Raw genomic sequence first — 19,201 nt, 5'->3', positions numbered from 1 at the left:
ATGCAGGATATTTGGGAAAATGATCTTCGAAGGCTCACAGAATCACAAAGTAACTGAGGTTGGAAGGGGCCTCTGGCAATTGTTTCATCCAGCTCCCCTGTGAAGCCACTGTAGCAGGTATGTAATGAGTAATAAGTATGTATGTATGGAATGTAATCTACTTTGGTTCAATTCATGTCCACTTCCTCTTGTACTTTCATTGGGTTCAACTAAAATTAATAATAATAATAATAAAAAAAAAAAGACTTTTTTTCCCTACAACTCTTTCCAAGTCTTCTCTGTTCCAGGCAAGCGAGTCTCAGCTTTCAGCATCTCTTTGAGAGGTGTTCCAGTCCATCAAAATTATCTTCATGGTCTCCTGCTAGATTCACTCCATTATCCCTGTGTCCAGTAGCAAGGAGCCCAAAATTATACCCGGCACTCCGATGCACATCACCAAAGCTCACAGGGGGAAAGAATCACCTCCCATCACTTGCTGGTAACATTGTTCACAATACAGCCCAGATATATTTTTGCTGCAGTGATGGATTGCTGTATCACAGAATCACAGAATCATAGGGGTTGGAAGGGACCTTCAGATATAATCGAGTCCAGCCCCCCTGCCAAAGCAGGTCACACAGGTAGGCGTCCAGGCGGGTCTTGAATATCTCCAGAGAAGGAGACTACAGAACCCCACCGGGCAGCCTGTTCCAGTGCTCTGTCACCCTCACCATAAAGAAGTTCTTGCACACATTCATGCGGAACTTCCTATGCCCCAGTTTCTGTCAATTTCCCCTTGACCTGTCCTGAACACCCTGCTGAAAAGAGCCTGGCCTCACCACTTTGCCCCCCACACCTTAGATATTTATAGACCTGGTCTATAAATATAGACCAGGTCCCCACTCAGTCTTCTTTTCTCAAGGCTAAACAGACCCAGTTCATCTTCATAGGAGAGATGCTCTAGGCCCTTCACCATCTTTGTGGCCCCTCTACTGGACTCTTTCCCTGTCTTTTTTGAACTGGGGAGCCCAGAATTGGACACAGTATTCCAGATGGGGCCTCACCAGGGCAGAGTAGAGGGGGAGGATCACCTCCCTCGACCTGCTGGCTACGCTCTTTTTAATGCACCCCAGTATGCCATTGGCCTTTTTGGCCACAAGGGCACACTGCTGGCTCATGGCCAACCTGTCATCCACCAGGACGCCCAGGTCCCTCTCTGCAGAGCTCCTTTCCAGCAGGTCTTCCCCCAGCCTGTACTGGTGCATGCAATTATTCCTCCCTAGGTGCAAGACTCTACACTTGCATTTGTTAAACCTCATCTGGTTTATGGCTTGTATTCAATCTAGTGCCCATCAGGGCACTCGTCCTTTTTCTGCAAAGCTGCTTTCCACCTGGTCAACCTGTAGCATGAACACATACATGGAGTTATTTCTCCCTAGGCTTGGCATTTCCTTTTGCAGAACTCTCCTTCAGACTCTTTGCTGCCCTATCTTTTTCAAACTGTCAAAGTCCCTGTGAAAGGTGCCATGGCTCCCTTTCACCAGCCACTCCTCCTTGTTTTGTACAACCTGCTAGCTTGCCGCGGGTACACTCTATCCCAGGTCATTAACAAAGATCTTAAATGATATTGGTCATGGTATCAGTCCCTGTAGTACACCACTCATGAGTGGCCTTCAACTGGATTTCATGCTGCTGATTGCAATCCTTTGAATCTAGCAGCTCAGTAAAATTGCAGTTAATTTTACTACCCATTAAACTAGTCCTTATTTAATCATTTTCTCATTTTAGCTTGCATTTAGTCCTCTCCAGAAAGGAATGACCCATTTGAAGCAAAACATTATTATTAATTTGCACAAATGCTTTCCTGTTGAAAAATGATCTGAAATGTACTACCAGTGCCCCATAGCTGCATGCCAAAGATTTCTGCATCTTAATGGAGGAGTGATACTCTTCACAGACAGGCTTGTGTTATTATAACAGTTCTGAAACATTTATATTCTGCTTACATTTATAAAATAATCATAGTTCTACAAGTATTTCATAAATACAGTGTTATACCACTGACATTTCAAGTTAAAAAGCTATGCCACTGTTTCTTACACTAGGAAAGCAACTAAAGAAAAGAATTATCATTTATTTCCTTTTGCTGTAACGTTTCTTCTTTTGCATTCTTAATTCCTGCAGTGGCAACGATCATCCTGCAACAGGGTTTGACGCATGGAATTGTGTTACTATGTGTATTGTTAATACTCATCTCTTCATAAGTTACTAAATCACTGCCTCTACCAGTAAATACTTATCAAGTGAGCTACATCAAAATTTGCCTACAAAGATCTAATCATTAAGATACGAAACTGAAATGTTGGAGCTTTCAATTCTATTACAGCTATAAACTTGAGTGTAAGTGGCCAATGCCTAGTCTTTATTTATAAACCGAAAGCCTTTATACTAATACTGAGAGTACTGTTTCGTATCACATTACACATTCTCCTTCAGCTACTTTCCCATACGAAGGGCTTATTTGAGCCTCATAGCGTTTCCAAACTGAAAATAAAAAAATCTGTAAAATCAACAGTTCCAGAAGACAAGTGGTAAGAGAGTCTTACAGAAGCATGCTTGAAGACTGACTAGCACAGGGTGAGCTGTGTTAGCTTTATCCATCCTGGAAGATGACTCAAACTAAGAAACTTAAAATTTACATAGATTGAGATCATTAACACGATACATTAGTGTATTTCCATCCCAGCACCATAATTTGTAGTGGAAAGTACATAAATAGCTGAAAAGAAAACTTTCTTATGCCTCAGTATCCAGAGTTGTAAAAATTTGCCTCACTCTACAGTGTACCGTCTTCGGCTTTCTTTCCTTTCACATTGGTTGAATTACACAGAGACTCTTGCAACTTCACCTTCCATGATGGTATTCAAACACTACCTTCCCAGAACTTCAGTATAACGATAACCAAGTTATGAAAAGTGATAGCTAACATCTACCTGCAAAAGCAGCCAAAATAACCCCCACTTATTTTTCTCCTTGCAACTACATGTGCTCCTTTTAATGTGCTGTTTACTGTAGCCCTATTGACAATTCTAAATGACATCTCAGATTTATCCTCATCTAAGTTATGGTTTGGATTCTAAGCTTTCTCCGGGTACATTGTCTTAGTCTCCCATACACAATACTAAAGGCACACACAAATCTTTCTATATAACAGCTTTGCAACACATGCCTTTTCTGAATGTTGTTTACAACTACTGTCTGTTTAGCTTTGTGAAAGTCAATGGTGTAAGTAGCTTTTTCTCCTATGAGGTAGACTCAAAGCTAAAGACTTGTTTTAATGCACGGCCTCCATAAAGGATCTAGTCTTCCAAAACTAAAAGTCCTGCAGATTAACACTTGACCCCTATAAATCTAGTGCTCTCAAGCATGATAAAATTGAGTTACGAATTGACTCCAGAGACAGGAAGGTTGCTGGTTTAGGTACAAACATAGCAAGAGAGCTTTTCTCTAGGGAATGTGATTCAAAAGGGAGACAAAGGGAGCACAGAAATCACAACTCGATCACTTTCAGAAAATCTTCAGAATCGAAGATACAGAAAACAAAGACAACACTGGCATGTAAGAAAAAAGTCAAAACGTTACATTTTCAAAGCTCATAGCATCTCCTTCATTAAGTACATGAATCCTGATTTAAAAAAGATTTGGGAAAAAAAACAAAAAACTTATGCCAATGACATGTTTATGATAAGCACAGGTCACATGCTTGACACCTTAAAATTAATTTGCAGAGTCAACATGGCTAAGGCAAGCTCATGTTTCTGGTGATCCCCAACACATTGATCTCAGACAGACTAGAAACACATAAGGGAAGCAACTGTGAAGGAACTGATAGAAGTTTACAGATAAGGAGGGAAAAAAAAAAAAAAAAAAGAGGCAATTGGAAAAAAAAAACAACCTATTTTTCAGGATTAATATGAAAAAGGAATCCCTTGTAGGAGGAAACATCTGAGGAGAAACTATAAGGAGCAGTTGAGATATGAAACAATAATGAGGCAAACATGATGATTGTTGCAGCCATGAAAGAAACAGCTTATACTTACCAGATTATCAGTTTCTGGATCTTCACAGAAAAAGGGTTTTCCTTCTTTTTCCTGCTTCCTTACAAAATTTTCAATATCTACATCAAAACTTGCAGAAGTTGTGCCTTCCGATCCTTGCGTAGATTGTTCACATTTCTCAAATAATAGTGCTAATAAGGGAAATAGTGGGTGCCTAGAATAGAAGTTAAAAGATTCTAGTCACTTCTAGTTACAATACTGAAAAGTCATGTATCTAGCTCACAAGGGTAACAATCGGTCATAAGAAACAGAAGGACAAGTCTCAGATGAGACAGCACATAGCACCGCTGGCTATAGCGGAACACAATAGAAGTTTTTTATTCCTTTTTCCATTATCACATAACCTACGGGCAAGTAAAGCAGTAAAACAAATTTATCTAAATAAACATAACAATCACAAAACAAAGAGCTAGGAAATACCATACAATTCACTGTAAATGAACAGATATGTTAAATACAGCACACTAGAAACAGTGGTTTAGACTTATAAATAGGATGAATACATATCTAATTTTTTTTTTAAGTCTAAAATCATTTATTTTAGATAAAATTCATTTATTCTTCAAAATGGGCTTTACTTATTCATCACAAATAACTTCACAGAACTGGCAATAGTATGCAGACTGTACCCAGAGGCTTCCAATAAAGTGTTTGGGATGGCTCAGAGCAGAAGCAGCCTTTGTCAGCACAATTGTAAAAATGAGTGGATCTGTCTTTCTATTTTATTTTATTCTTTAATTAACTGTGAACTGGTAATAATTATGTAAGAAAAATGAAAGAACACAACCTCATAAAAAGAGAACAGTACTACTCAGCACAGCACTTAACACTGGAAAAAATCTCCAATTACTGTGTTTATACATCAACATTCAATCCAGTTTGAGTCAATTACTGGGCTCTAGATTGTTATCCCTAAAGAAAAGTGAGTAAAAACTGACCTAATTACAATAAACAAATTAAAAAATCCCACCTTAAAGATAAAAACTACTCTATATTCTACAGTGAGTGCAGCTCAACTGCCGTAATAGTATGCTAAATGGCACTTGCTCTTTAAAAGCAGCCAAGCTTAGAACATCCTTACAACTATGCTGGATTAGAATGAATCTCATAATAAAAGGAAGGTTGCTGTTTTTTTGCTCTTTCTTTTTTTTTTTTTTTTCAGTTAAAAATCAACAGTGAAGTTAAATTGATCTCCTCCCTTCCCTACATATTACTGAGACATATAACCAAGAAATCATCTGTTTCTAAGCTGCCTTCTACTAGCATACATAAAAAAAAAGGAAATCCTCTCTTCTTTACCCCTCAAAAGATAGAGCACAAGTCCATTACTACCTGTAAATGGCCTGCTTGTCTGCATCCATTGGAGTTTGAGATTCTACAGGGGCAGGACTCACCCCTTCTGCATCAGTTTCAGAGCAGTTTGGATCTTGTTCAGTTTTTAACTCTGTTACTACTTGCATCTGTAGAAAAAGGATAAGTTATTAGTAAATCTGCATGCTTGACGTAAAATAAGCATACTGTTTTCTAAAGAAAAAGCAACGTAAAGGGCTACTAAATTGCCAGAAGGTTGGCATGACTTGGCGATAACACAAGAAGCCATGGTAGGAACAAAAAACCTCTTTTAATCCTTGAGACTTTTTGATGAGTAGTGTAAAGGTCACTTTAAGTTTCAGCTCTCAGCTTTAAAATGGGAATGACAGAAATCAGTAAAAAATTAAAGCATTTCACCTCTGAAGCAACTGTTTTTTGAGTAGAATGCTACAAAAATTTTATGAGGATGTCTGCATAAAAAGCATTTAGGATGAAGACAACAGGAAGAAAAAGTTTCTACTCAGCATTTCTTCTTATTCTTTACTGTACATTATAACAAGGTACTGCAGGAAAGAGATACCAAAGTTTTTCTTGCTCATTAAAATGCACATTTTTTTTACACAGAACTAAAATATTCCGTGCCCTACCAATCTCTCACTGATCAGGAACATAACTTCCCCTGACCTTTACCACTCAAATTTACATACCGATTATTTTAAGGATATCAAGCTCCAGGAGAAAACAGCTGTGAGTGCTTCTAGGTATCTATTTAGCAACAATATGCAAGCAAAATTTGAGGGAAAAGAAAAATAAGGAAAAAAATACTTTTGAACGGCAGTGAAGACACATCTGTAAGTTTATCTAGATGCAATTCACCTATTGATACAAAACAAATGTAGACACTTCATAAAGAAGCTGTCAGTCTGAACTGATAGATCTGCACGAGAGTTTAAAAGAGCCAGCCTAGACTGGTGGCCTGCAAGTAAATAGAGCAAGGAGGAACTGCAATAGTAAAGCAGAAAAGAAAGAAGATGGGGTAGCAGTAATTCCCCTGAAAAGAAACTTGAAAGAATATCTCAAGTGTTACTGAAAAGGAACACTAAGACCTACAAATCTACCTAAATGACTAAACAATTCTACAGCCACCCTGGCAGTGTGAAATACCTCCTCACATTACCACAATTGATCCCACCTGGGGGCAACAACTGCTACCTCCCACACTGCTGTTCTGTTAGCTGCACGGTTGCAGCTGAACACTTGTCTTTCAAGGGACTGCTTTTCTGCTTCCCTATGGCTTCTTCCAGCCCACTGCCCCCACCTTAGTATCCGCACATTCAACTGTTTGCTTACACTGCATGGATTGCTTCACCAGCTCTATTTCAGAGCACAGTAACACAATCTGCCACTGGTGAAAAAACAACATACAGCTGCAGCTTCTACCCAGGCCTGCACTGTGCTGGCTGGCTGGCAGTGCCTTGAAGGCCTTGCCTACATGATCATGGTGTTACTGGTGATGGAAATGGCAACTTCCATAAAAGACAAGAGTCACAGCAGCCTTTTCTGCTTTAACCCTAAGAAGTTTTGTCTGGAATAGAAGACAGGTGCTACTCTGGGTATCAACCCCGTATTCAGAACTGACACCTCCAGGTATGTAGAGAGTGCAATGCTCTGCCCTCTTTCCCCCTTTTTACATATAGCATACCCCTGACAGGAACCCTCTGGGAGGGCTCCAGTGAAACTAATAGAGTGGCATTTGCACTACCTCCAGTGAGGATTTGAGAGAACAGTTTGTGCTTTATTACCTGTCAGGGCCACCCACCTTCAAGACAAACAGGAAACTGAGAAAGCAACAGAGCATCCAGCCCAAGACAGCATCCTGCCTTGTAAAAAGCTTCCTCAGCAAGCACAGGTGAACTTAGAGCCAGAATGCTTGCAAAAATGATGCAACTAATGAACTCCTTTCTTGGCTAATGACAAGGGGGGAGGAGCAAAACAGTAGGAGGTGACTCATATAAGCGATTATAAATGTTGACCCACATATCTGCATGGTTTGAAGGTGGAGATTATGTTCAGCGAGGGCTCTGTCTTGCTAGAGGGAGGAAATAGCTCACTTCAAACCAAGAGCTATTTTCTGTGGGTCATTTCAACACTACAAAAGAAGTAGGCACCAAAATCACCTGCTTATATGGTCACTGAGAGCTTAAGTCATGAAACAAATCAACATAAAACAACCAATGTGTTCTTTACAAAAACATGTATTACTTTCAACAAAGTGTCACAGGATGGCATGTAATCGCCAAGGGAGTAAACTGAAAGAGGTAAGGCAGGTGAGAGGAGAGAGAAGTCGGAACTGCAATAAAAGCAGCAGACAACAACAACAAAAGCAATAATACGGGACTGCATTCAGATAAACATTTTTTTCTTTTATAAAATGAAAAAAGTTGCCATTTTTTTTCTTCTGTTCATCACTGTTGCCATCTGCTGACAGAAGTACTTGTATTTACTGCTTAGGGCTGACACATAGTAACATAAAGATGGGTCTTCAGGTTACAGGCCATTGGCATGACTTGTTTCCAGCTAACAGTATTTTAGTTTAGAAATTCAAATTGTTGCAACACACTGCCTGTTGTACAAAAATAAACACACGACCAAACATAACCCACCATGCTACCTTACTTCATCTGCCTATTTACAGAAATAAAAAAACAGAGTATCATTGATCGGCTTTCAAACCATCCATCCTTATCAATAACCTCCTAACAGCAACTAAGTATTTTACCAGTCTCCTGCGTAACTGATTCAATTCAAACTAGCATATAATTCTAGATTCCTTGAAACCAAGTTGTCTACAAGTGCCTGAATGTAACTGGCTATTATAATTGCAGACATGAAAGAACACCAAAGAATCACAAACACAAAATATTAAGGATACCCAACTTGCCTTTCCTAAAAGAACATGAAGCACACAGATCATCTAGAGCAGAATCAGAATAAAATCCCTTACCTAACCAATCCACCAGAAGTTACACAAGGTCACACAGAGATCAACAGAGTCTTTATTAAATGCTTATAAGTATTACAGAATATTAGCTCATCACTTCAAATATCTAGTTTTACAAACAAAAATAGATACTTAAGTAATGCCAATACAGGCATTAAAGTCATGGTTTCTTTCTCTTGCCAACAGTCAGTTCATAGAGAAAGAAAACCAATCTTACCGGTTGTCCATCTTGATAGTTGTCTATACTTAATGTCTGTGTTGCCATCATGGTTAAGAAAATGTTAATTGCATCAAATCATCATCAGTACAAACAAATACTCTAAAAAAGAAGAAAAAAGTAGTGTTACAGAATTGTCCATTTAGAATCCAATTGCAAAAGATAGAAATGGGCTGAGCTGTAACACTGAAACAATCAGCGGGCTTATTGACAATAAAAGCTATGTGCATTTTCTCAACAAAATTCCACGTGGAAAATCACAACCAGCTTCAGCAGTAAAACACTGTAACATTTCATATTTTCACATCATATTGTCAAAAAGAGGATGAAGTCCTGTTACATTCACAAACTTCAGGTCAAAACTAGCATTTATTTCTGCAGTATTAACTCATTCTAAATAACATGGGGAATAGAATAAAGATTTGTTTCTTAGTTCTCAGAAGACAAATGACACATTGAACACTCCTGTAACCAAAAACACAAAGGGACTACAACCGATGGATCAAATGTGGGAAGTGTTAAGCAACACCAATTTACATGAGTATGCATCTTATATTCTAAAATTAGAGCCAGAAATTTCTTTTAGAAACCTATGTCTGAAATCACTTCTGAAGTAAGGAATCTCCTATTGAAGTTAAGTGAGGCTCAGCAAAGACTAGAATGAGGTCTAGCTATATTTAAACAATTGGGCCTATGAAATTACATACTTTCAAAAGGAACTTCAGAATTCAGAAGTATCATCTTCTTCATCATTTAATACTTTGGGAAATATTTCTTTCCATGTGATTTATGACACAAATCAATTCATGCCTGTCACCCTCTCTAAGCATTAGTTGGAATCTGCTACCCAGAGGAGTTCAAATTTTTTTAAAAAGACAATATTTAGTATATCATCAACACCAGGTAGAGTTATCCATCAAACTATTAGTTTACTTCTCACTTCCTTGTCAGATCGGCAGACACTACAATAAAAATCACAAAGTCCATTAAGGCATTAACATTAAATATCACCACAGAACTCCATTTTCCTTGACCTCAGGAGTCTTAATGGTTAGCTACTATAAAAATATTGATATAAGAGAGGAAAAAACAAAACCAGAGTTCATGTCTTGAAGAAGATTACATCCAGGTTTTCCTTCTAGTTTTTGTGCTCTCTTCCACTACTCACAGTCTTAAAGAATGAGATATAAGAATTTTTACCAGCTTAAGATCTGAAATGGAAACTATTTCCTTAGTAATGGATCCAATCACTACAAATTTTTCAACTTTTCAAATCTTTCCTTCACCTTCCTGTAGTACTAAAATATATGACCATTTCGAAGAGTAATTTCTACACTTCCAGATATTTCCCCCTGTAGATCACAACAGTCACAAGTACAGGTTTAATTTAGAAACACAGAGCAAGTTTCAGCATTCCCTTCTTCATTTACTTCACAATTTCAGGCACAGAGATGGATCATAACTCCTCAGGACTAACCTCCATCCTTACTTCGCACAAAGTTCTAATCAAACTGGAATTTATTTGATTATTTTTTTATTAAAAATCAGCCCTGAAGACCAGAGAAGCTTATCACAATCCAGTAGGCATGACTCCCTATCCAAACTCAGATGTACATTCATTCACTAGGGCTCAAATTCCCACAGTTGCCCTGTGGCAAACTGTGCAGGCCGTACTCCTGGCTCTGGGTCATGGTGTAGCTGCACACATTTCCATCTGCAGGCAGCACGTGCCCACCATCTTCAGCAGCTTGTGGAATGGGAAGAGACACGCTACAGCTGTGCTACAGTTATTCTTAAGAATAAAGGTGACAGAACAAAAGAGTAAAGACTGATTTTATTTCTCTAGTAGCTATAATGCAAGTGTTTGGTGGCAGCAAATATCTGGTAGGAGCGGGATTCTCTGAAGAGTTTTGATTCACACAGCAAAGCTGTACAACTACAAGACAAAAATCTCACACAGCAACATTCTAACATACTGATGTTTGAGTGTATTTTTAGCATACACCAAAAATATGGGTTTAACACGTGAAGCAAAGCACCTCTAGCCAAAACATTAATATTCTACTGCTTTTACTTTTTGTTTACACAAATAGTACTGGAGAAGAAACTAACTTTTGTACAGCTTTACTGTGTTTCCCTATGACAAATACTTGCTGTATCATTAATAAAGAATGAAAAAACATCAACAGAACAAAATCTCCAATCCCTGTGGCCCCTAAATTCACTTTGATACTAACACAAAGAATAGTTTTTTGGATTTTAATAGAAGTATTATGAAATCAGGCTTTCTGTTTAGACTAATACAACAGCCCCCTGGTATCATCCCCCCACCATCTGCTTTTGGGTGGCAGAGGGTTCAACACACAACACGCCAAGGAAAAGACATCATAATCTTACAGTTTCGAGTTACAAAGCTCCTTTTAACTCACCCAAACAACTGAGTGATCTTTCTTGCATTTTCTAGTAACATTTGCTCTTCTATCTTAATATGCAATGCTCTTTTGCAACTACTTGACTTTCAGCTTCCTCTCTAATGCATTTGCTTTCTAAAACATGAAATGTTATAAAAGGAACAACTTAGGAAAAACTTCAATTCTACTTTTTATTAGCTAAACCCACATTACAAAATACCATTTTAATAATGCACTGATCTACTTTCTCAAATACTAATGTATGCTTTAGCTTAGCAACACAACATACTGTACAATTATTTACAGCACATGAATTCTCATTAGTATTTCATGTTCATAAATAAGACTTTACGTGCAGTACTAAAATTTGAGCTTCAGTCAAGTGATAATTACTCATATACAGCTACACAAGCTGTACTCTACTTGCATACAGAGCTGGAATTAATACGAACAATTAAACAATGAGAAGGCCAATCACAAAGAAGGCTCTGGACCAAAGAGGAAAAGTAAATCAACATTTCCTCCTTGTATACTGTCCCTTTCAAAACAATGTTTGTATTTTATGTAAACAGTGCACTGAAAAAAAAAAATAATCCAATAAAAGAGGAAATAAAAAAGGATTACAGAGAACAGAGAGCTCCTCAAATGAGCCATCACTTATTATTTTAAGATTTAGATTAAAAATCCCCAAAGCACAACAAAGTACCACCAACAAAATACCAAACCAACCACAACCAACCAAAGAAACAAAAACTCTTGAGTTCTTTTAATATTTCTAAACCAAACATGAAGTAACATCGAGTAACATGAATGTTATTTAGCCCTTTACTATTACACTGTAGAACCAAAGAGAACAAGAAATGCTTCAAACTTCTTGCTACATATTACTTAGTTTTATAGCTTAAATCTCACCTGAGCTTTCAGTTTTTATAGGACAACAGTATCTATTACTTCAAAACTTTGAAAAAAGTACTAATTTCTCATCAGAAGAGAAAAACAACAACAACAAAAACGGGAAAGGCATGAACACACTCACTGATAGAAATACCTTGGAACTGCTTTTTTATAGCTGTGAATGACTCAACATTAAAGTTGAAACAGATACCTAAGCGTAGCTGCCTTTTCAAACAAATTTGAAGGAAACATATTCTAAAATATGTCAGCATTTACCTTGTGTTTAAATGTTTTGTTTTTCAGAACAGCTGACAACCACAACATTAATGACTGACTGCTTCGATAGAGTCAAAAGGCACATACAAAGTCCTGTTTTCTTTCCCTAAAGACGCACATTCCATTACTGACCATGACACCAGAAGCAGAGATGAGGCTATCCTCAAAATCAAAACATCTGAACAGATCACATTCATCAATCAGTAAATCATAGAATCATAGAATTACTCAGGTTGGAAAAGACCTTGAAGATCATCAAGTCCAACCGCAGCCTAACCAGTAGCCTATCTCTTAAAAAACAACCACAAAACAATACCACAACAACAAACCTCTGCTAAATCATATCCCTGAGTACCACATCCAAGCGGCTCTTAAACACATCCAGGGATGGCGATTCAACCACCTCCTTGGGGAGCCCATTCCAGTACCTAACCACCCTTTCTGTAAAGAAGTTCTTTCTAATATCCAACCTAAACTTGCCCTGGCGCAACTTGAGGCCATTTCCCCTCGTCCTGTCACAAGTCAGTAGTGAGAATAGACCTGCCCCACTCTCACTGTAAGAACCTTTCAGGTACTGGAAGACAGCAATAAGGTCTCCCCTCAGCCTCCTCTTCCTCAGACTAAACAGCCCCAGCTTCCTTAGTCTCTCCTCATAGGGCTGATTCTCCAAGCCCTTAACAAGCCTCGTTGCCCTTCTCTGGACCTGCTCCAGTACCTCCATGTCCTTCTTGTGCTGAGGTGCCCAAAACTGGACACAGTACTCGAGGTGAGGCCTCACCAATGCTGAGTACAGGGGCAGGATGACTTCCTTAGTCCTGCTCACCACACCATTCCTGATACAAGCCAGGATGCCATTGGCCTTCTTGGCCACCTGGGCACACTGCTGGCTCATATTCAGCCGACTGTCCATCAGCACACCAAGGTCCCTTTCCGTCTGGGAGCTTTCCAGCCACACCTCCCCAAGCCTGTAGGATTGCCTGGGGTTGTTATGACCAAAATGCAGGACCCGACACTTGGCCCTGTTGAAACTCATTCCATTAACCTTGGCCCATCGATCAAGTCTATCCAGGTCTCTCTGTAGTGCCCTTCTCCCCTCAGGCAGATCAACACTCCCTCCCAGCTTAGTGTCGTCTGCGAACTTACTGAGGGTGCACTCAATCCCCTCATCCAAATCATCAATGAAGATGTTAAACAGAAGCGGCCCAAGCACCGAGCCCTGGGGGACGCCACTTGTGACCGGCCGCCAACTGGATTCCACTCCATTGACCACAACTCTCTGGGCCCGGCCATCCAACCAGTTCTTCACCCAGCGGAGCGTGCACCCATCCAAACCACGGGCAGCCAGCTTCTCTACCAGAATGCTATGGGGGACAGTGTCAAAGGCCTTACTGAAGTCCAGGTAGACCACGTCGACAGCCTTTCCCTCATCTACTAAGCGGGTCACCTTGTCATAGAATGAAATCAGGTTAGTCAGGCAGGATCTACCATTCATAAACCCATGCTGACTAGGCCCGATCCCATGGCTGACCTTTAGTTCGTCCATGATGATACCTGAGATTATCCTTTCCATAACCTTCCCAGGCACCGAGGTGAGACTGATGGGCCTGTAGCTGCCAGGATCATCTTTCCGGCCCTTTTTGAAGATAGGCGTCACATTTGCCAGTCTCCAATCCACTGGGACATCCCCAGTCAGCCAAGACTGCTGAAAAATTATGGACAGTGGTTTGGCGACCACATCCGCCAACTCCCTCAGAACTCTAGGGTGCAACCCATCCGGCCCCATGGACTTATAAACATTCAGCTTTCTAAGTAGATCCAGAACCATCTCATCACGGATCACGCAAGGCTCTTTTGGTTCCCCCTTCCCGTCTACCAGTGTAGGGGGCTGCGTTCCCAGGGAGTTACAAGCATAACTATTGAAGACCGAGGCAAAGAAGGTATTAAGTACCTCAGCCTTGTCCCGATCCTCAGTGACCAAGTTGCCCTCAGAATCCAACAAGGGATGGGGATTTTCCTTAGCCTTCCTCTTGGTATTGATGTGTTTATAAAAACATTTACTATTCTCCTTAACCTTAGAAGCCAAGCTCAGTTCTAGCTGCGCCTTGGCCTTCCTAATTTTCTCCCTGCACAGCCTCACTACAAACCTGTAATCCTCATAAGTAGCTCCCCCATTCTTCCAGAGACCGTAAACTCTCTTTTTGTTCTTTAGATCAAGCCAAAGGTCTCTGGTCAGCCAGCCCGGCCTCCTCACCCGTCGGCTCATCTTTCGCGATTTTGGGACAGTCAGCTCCTGCGCCTTTAGGACAATTTCCTTAAAGTATTCCCAACCTTCCTGGGCTCCCACACTCTCCAAAGATACTCCCCAGGGGGCCCTCTCAACCATAGTCCTGAGGAGGTTGAAGTCCGCCCTCCGGAAGTCCAAGGTGGCAGTTCTGCTGACTCCCCTCCGCGGTTCGACAAGGATCGAGAAATCTAGCATTTCATGATCACTTTGTCCCAGACGGCCTCCAACCTTTACATCCCTCACCAGACCATCTCTGTTAACAAACAGCAGGTCCAGAGTTTTGTTTCCCCTCGTCGGCTCCTTCACCAACTGTGTCAGGAAGTTATCTCCCACACACTCTAGGAACCTCCGAGACTGTTCCCTGTCTGCTGTATTGTAATCCCAGCAGATGTCTGGGAAGTTGAAATCCCCCACCAGAATGAGGGGGAGTGACCTTGAGACCTCCCCCAATTGCCTATAAAGCATCTCATCCACCTCATCATCCTGGGTAGGTGGCCTGTAGCAAACTCCCACAATAACATCGGTATTGTTGGCCTTGGTTTTTATTCTGATCCATAAGCTTTCAACCCTGTCATCATCATTATTGATTTCCACGCATTCACAATCTTTTTTAACATAGAGAGCTACACCACCACCTTTCCTACCTAGCCTATTTTTTTTTAAAAGTTGGTAGCCCTCAATCACTGCACTCCATGTGTGGGAGTCATTCCACCATGTTTCAGTGACGGCAACTATATCAAAATTTTCTGAACAAACAATGGCCTCCAGCTCCTCTTGTTTATTACCCATGCTGCGTGCATTAGCATAAAGGCACCTGAGCTTGGCCTCCTTGCGATCAGCAGCAGCCCTAATAGCCTTGTGACTACTATTAGGCGTTTCCACAGCCACCAGCTTAACACCAGCCCTCGTGTTTTTCCTACAAGGAGGCAAGTCATCCTCCTCCTTCACCAAGGGCCAAGACCTTAGGGGTTTAGAAGCATACCCCTCTCCTGCAAGCACAGGGACATTGCATGCAGTTTCCATTTTGGTGACCCCAGCTACTGCCCCACCCCCCTTCATAACTAGTTTAAAGCCCTCTGGATGAACCTACCCAATTCTCTCCTTAAGATCCCTTTTGACCGGTGGAACCCAAGGTCAAAAAACCCAAACCCCTGCCGGGCACACCAAGCTCGGAGCCAGGTATTGATCTGTTGGCCCATTATATTGAATCCCTCATTCTTCCCTGAAGCAGGTGGGATAGAGTTGAACACAACTTGTGCTCCCGAACCCTTTACCTGTCGCCCCAAAGCTCTGAAATCCTTTTTCAGAGTCCTCATGGAAGTTCTGCCTACCTCATCACTACCAACTTGGAACATTAATAGGGGATAGTAGTCAGAGGGGTGGACTAGGGAAGGAAGCTTCATCCTTACATCCTTAACCCGGGCACCCGGGAGGCAGCAGACCTCTCTATGTAGAGGGTCTGGCCGACATATTGGCCCTTCTGCTCCCTTCAGCGCAGAGTCACCAATAACGATGACCCGTCGTTTTTTCTTTGATGGTGATGTTCTAATGGTGGGTGAGGAACGGATGGACTTGGGGGGCACCACCAACTGAGGAGTACTACCATCATCACCATCCGAGGACCTACTCAGCTTAGGGGGTTCCCTTTTAGGTAGTTCTTCCACCCTCTCTCCACTCACCTCCTGATTGATTTCCAGTGCCTGAAACCTATTGCTCAGGGAGAGTGGTGGACACGGGGCAGGCAGGCAGGGGGGATACCCACGACGGCGAGTTGGAATTCTCTGCCAGCCCTCCTCAGGGGTAGGGATTGTCCTCCTGTGGTAGGGCAGGGGGTCCACCACCTTCCTGGTGTTTTTTCCATACTCCTCACCCTGCTTCTTACTCCCACGTTCTCTGGTGGCCCTCAGCCGCTGCACTTCCTCCCTGAGTTCCACAAATAGTAAACACTATTTCAAGATTATTTTACAAGTTGGAGAATTCCTTGCAAAATGTCACTAAATAAATTGTTTGGCTATGGGAGACAGATAAGCTCTTAGAAATGAGGAAATAAGGTAAAACAGTTTAAGAAAAGTACCTTTGGAATGGGCTAGAGTTAGCAAAGATGTGAGATAATATTAGTGACACAAAGAACAACAGGAAGAGAGGAGCAACCAAGATAACACATTCAAACTGGTGAATACAATAGGATACTGTACTCCTAGAACTTCTAGACTGACTCTTCCTTCCACATTTCCATACAGAAAAGATTTTCCTCACTAGGAAATCCCTTAGGCCAAATAAAGGAAAAAAAGAGGTGCAGAGACTTGAGCTAGATCCATAGATAATCTCACCAAAAAAGGGCTTTAGCCCCATTTTCTCTCTGTGGAATGGCTGGAAATGATTCTACATGGGTAGATTTGTTATTTCCCATAAGAGCTTCTCCTCTGACTTATAATTACAGTAGTGGAAGATTAAGCTATTAGGCAAGATAGCAACTGATGAGATTTAGTGAAGAAAACTACTGCAAATCAAGAAGAACAAATTGAGCTAATGACACACTTAAATTAAGGCAATTAACTGAGGAATTACTTGAGTTCACTAAAGAGAAACATCTCATTATCCAGCAGTGGTTAGAAACAAACTACATTAGACTTCAAGAAAAATAACTTAAAAGGTATTTACACATTTGACTTTTATAAGCTCATTTAGGATACAGCATCCAGTCCCAGTTAGCAGATACACAGCCTAAGCAGATGTTCATTCTGCAAACAGTGACATTGGATGAATCTGGTATCACTCCCAGATGTTTATCACTGCCACCCTGCCAGAGCTAATTATTTCCACAGCCCTATCCTGAGCTCACCAACATGTGAATGACTTCTGATCTCTTCTACATAAAGTGAGCCAGGCTAATTCCACTCTCTGTTAAAGGTGGCTATGATGCAAACCAGCTGATATAGTCTGAGGCACATTACTGTGCACTCACACAACCCCTGCTCTCGGCTGACCTATTAGTGTGGTGATTTCTGGCTCACGTGTGGTAATTTCTGGTTCATGTGTGGTGATAATCAGCTCACAGCAGGACCATCTTTAACCATCACAGCTATACCTAATGCTATAATATACCCTAAGGTATCTGAATTGGGCCTAAGCACACATGACTTCTAGACATATTAGACTTAACAATTCCAGTTATTCTTTGTTAAAGAAATTGAGAGTAAAATTGTGTTATATTCAAAGAGTTACAAATAATAAAAATAACTGGTGGCTGAGAGGGGTCTGCCAGACTGCTTCACGCTGAACTGAATTAACTCTCATTTTATTTATTTTGAGAACAAAGTGTGAGGAAAACCCAAGGAAATACCTAAGGTCATGTAAACTGGAGGCTGACACATGAACTGCAATCAGAAACGCCACTGACATCTGTGGTGAAAGAGAGTTTGCAAAACCGCTGCGTTCTACAAAAGTGAAAGGAACAAAAATTCAAGCTTTTGACAGAAATGAATATGGAGGTAAAATGTTAAGCTAGAAAGGAAGCTAAATTAAGAGGGGTGATCATAATTCAAAGTGTGCAGCCTTTGTGCAAATTAGGGAGTATATCTAAGAAAAAAGCTCAAAGGTGAGCTGAAACACTTCAGAAAAAGTAATTACTTCATGCCCACTACTCCTCACTTGCTCTACTCATTCCTTCATAATTAAGAGCACAGGGACCACCCAGTAATGTTAACATAAGGTGCAAGTAAGCTCTTGGAGCTCAGTAATATCATTTTTAACATATACAAGCTACAACAGATGTTTGTAAGAGATATAAATAGTTATGCTTCAGGGCCTAAGCCAACCACTAACTGGCTTAGGGTTGTGAAGAAACTACCCAACCAACTTGTTAACACATAATTGTTCCTTTTAATTTCCCACTACATACGTTCTTTTGAAGTACTTCAGACAGAAACGGGGGACTGGCAGATTCCGTATGGCTATTTGTTGGTTCATTCTTAACTTCAGTCAGCATGTAGAGTATAACAAACATTCTTACAGCTAACATTCAAAGTTCAATAGAAACAAAATTAAAACAGGGAGCTTGCTTGACATATGAAAAGCATCTAGAACCCGCTTCACTTGTTATCAGAATATGTAATGGTATAGCTCCCATGGTGCATGGCTTTCTAAGTCAAACATAAGCTGGGAGAAACCTGCTCACCCTTCTCCTTCAGTGGGTTGAAGACACCATTATCTCATTCCAGCAGAGTGAATCCCACCAATGTACCAGGTGCACGACAGAAACCTGGGAACCAACAGAAAAAGGTTCAGAGGAGACAACAACATACATCACACTTTTTGAGACTGAAGATGATTAAAGAAAATACAGAAGGCTACACTCACTCAGTTGACTCGCTTGCTGTTGAGCCTTTATACTTTACTCTCTGTCTGCTTAGACAAGACAAGACACATCCCCAAATAAAACTAATAGGAACAACTCAGCTCGGAGTTTTAAAGGAAGCCCTTCTGCATCAAAATTCAACATGAAGCCAAGAAAGGGCAAAGACTTTTCATTTCCCAATTTAAATCTCTTTCATAATCACACTTTGCTTTGATTGTGGAATGTGTTCCAGCGATGGCTATAATCAAGCAATCTTCTACATGATAAACACCAGCAGCATACGAAGGAGTGTGTGCCATCATTGGTATTGAAGGGTTAGAGAAGGCAGGTTCTGCTACAGATTTATTCAGCAA

At 40.7% G+C, this 19,201-nt stretch overlaps 1 protein-coding gene across 2 annotated transcripts in view; it reads right to left on the bottom strand.

Moving 5' to 3' along the window:
• PKNOX1 (PBX/knotted 1 homeobox 1) overlaps positions 1 to 19,201 on the bottom strand; it is a 42,394-nt gene that overhangs the window by 13,833 nt on the left and 9,360 nt on the right. The window contains exons 2-5 of one of the 2 annotated variants that reach the window (XM_072349634.1): positions 18,669 to 18,752; positions 8,627 to 8,728; positions 5,430 to 5,557; positions 4,080 to 4,251 (exon numbers count right to left, since the gene is read on the bottom strand). In XM_072349634.1, coding sequence (XP_072205735.1) covers positions 4,080 to 4,251; positions 5,430 to 5,557; positions 8,627 to 8,677 — 351 coding nt within the window. In that variant the 5' untranslated portion in view covers positions 8,678 to 8,728; positions 18,669 to 18,752. Of the gene's footprint in view, positions 1 to 4,079; positions 4,252 to 5,429; positions 5,558 to 7,227; positions 7,302 to 8,626; positions 8,729 to 18,668; positions 18,753 to 19,201 lie in introns of those variants that run through there. The other variant, XM_072349644.1, reaches the window with a different exon arrangement.

This window comes from Excalfactoria chinensis, chromosome 1 (assembly GCF_039878825.1).
Source record: "Excalfactoria chinensis isolate bCotChi1 chromosome 1, bCotChi1.hap2, whole genome shotgun sequence".
Taxonomy (NCBI): domain Eukaryota; kingdom Metazoa; phylum Chordata; class Aves; order Galliformes; family Phasianidae; genus Excalfactoria; species Excalfactoria chinensis.
Note: the sequence above shows the minus strand (reverse complement) of the source record. Positions and strands in the feature narration are given on the sequence as shown.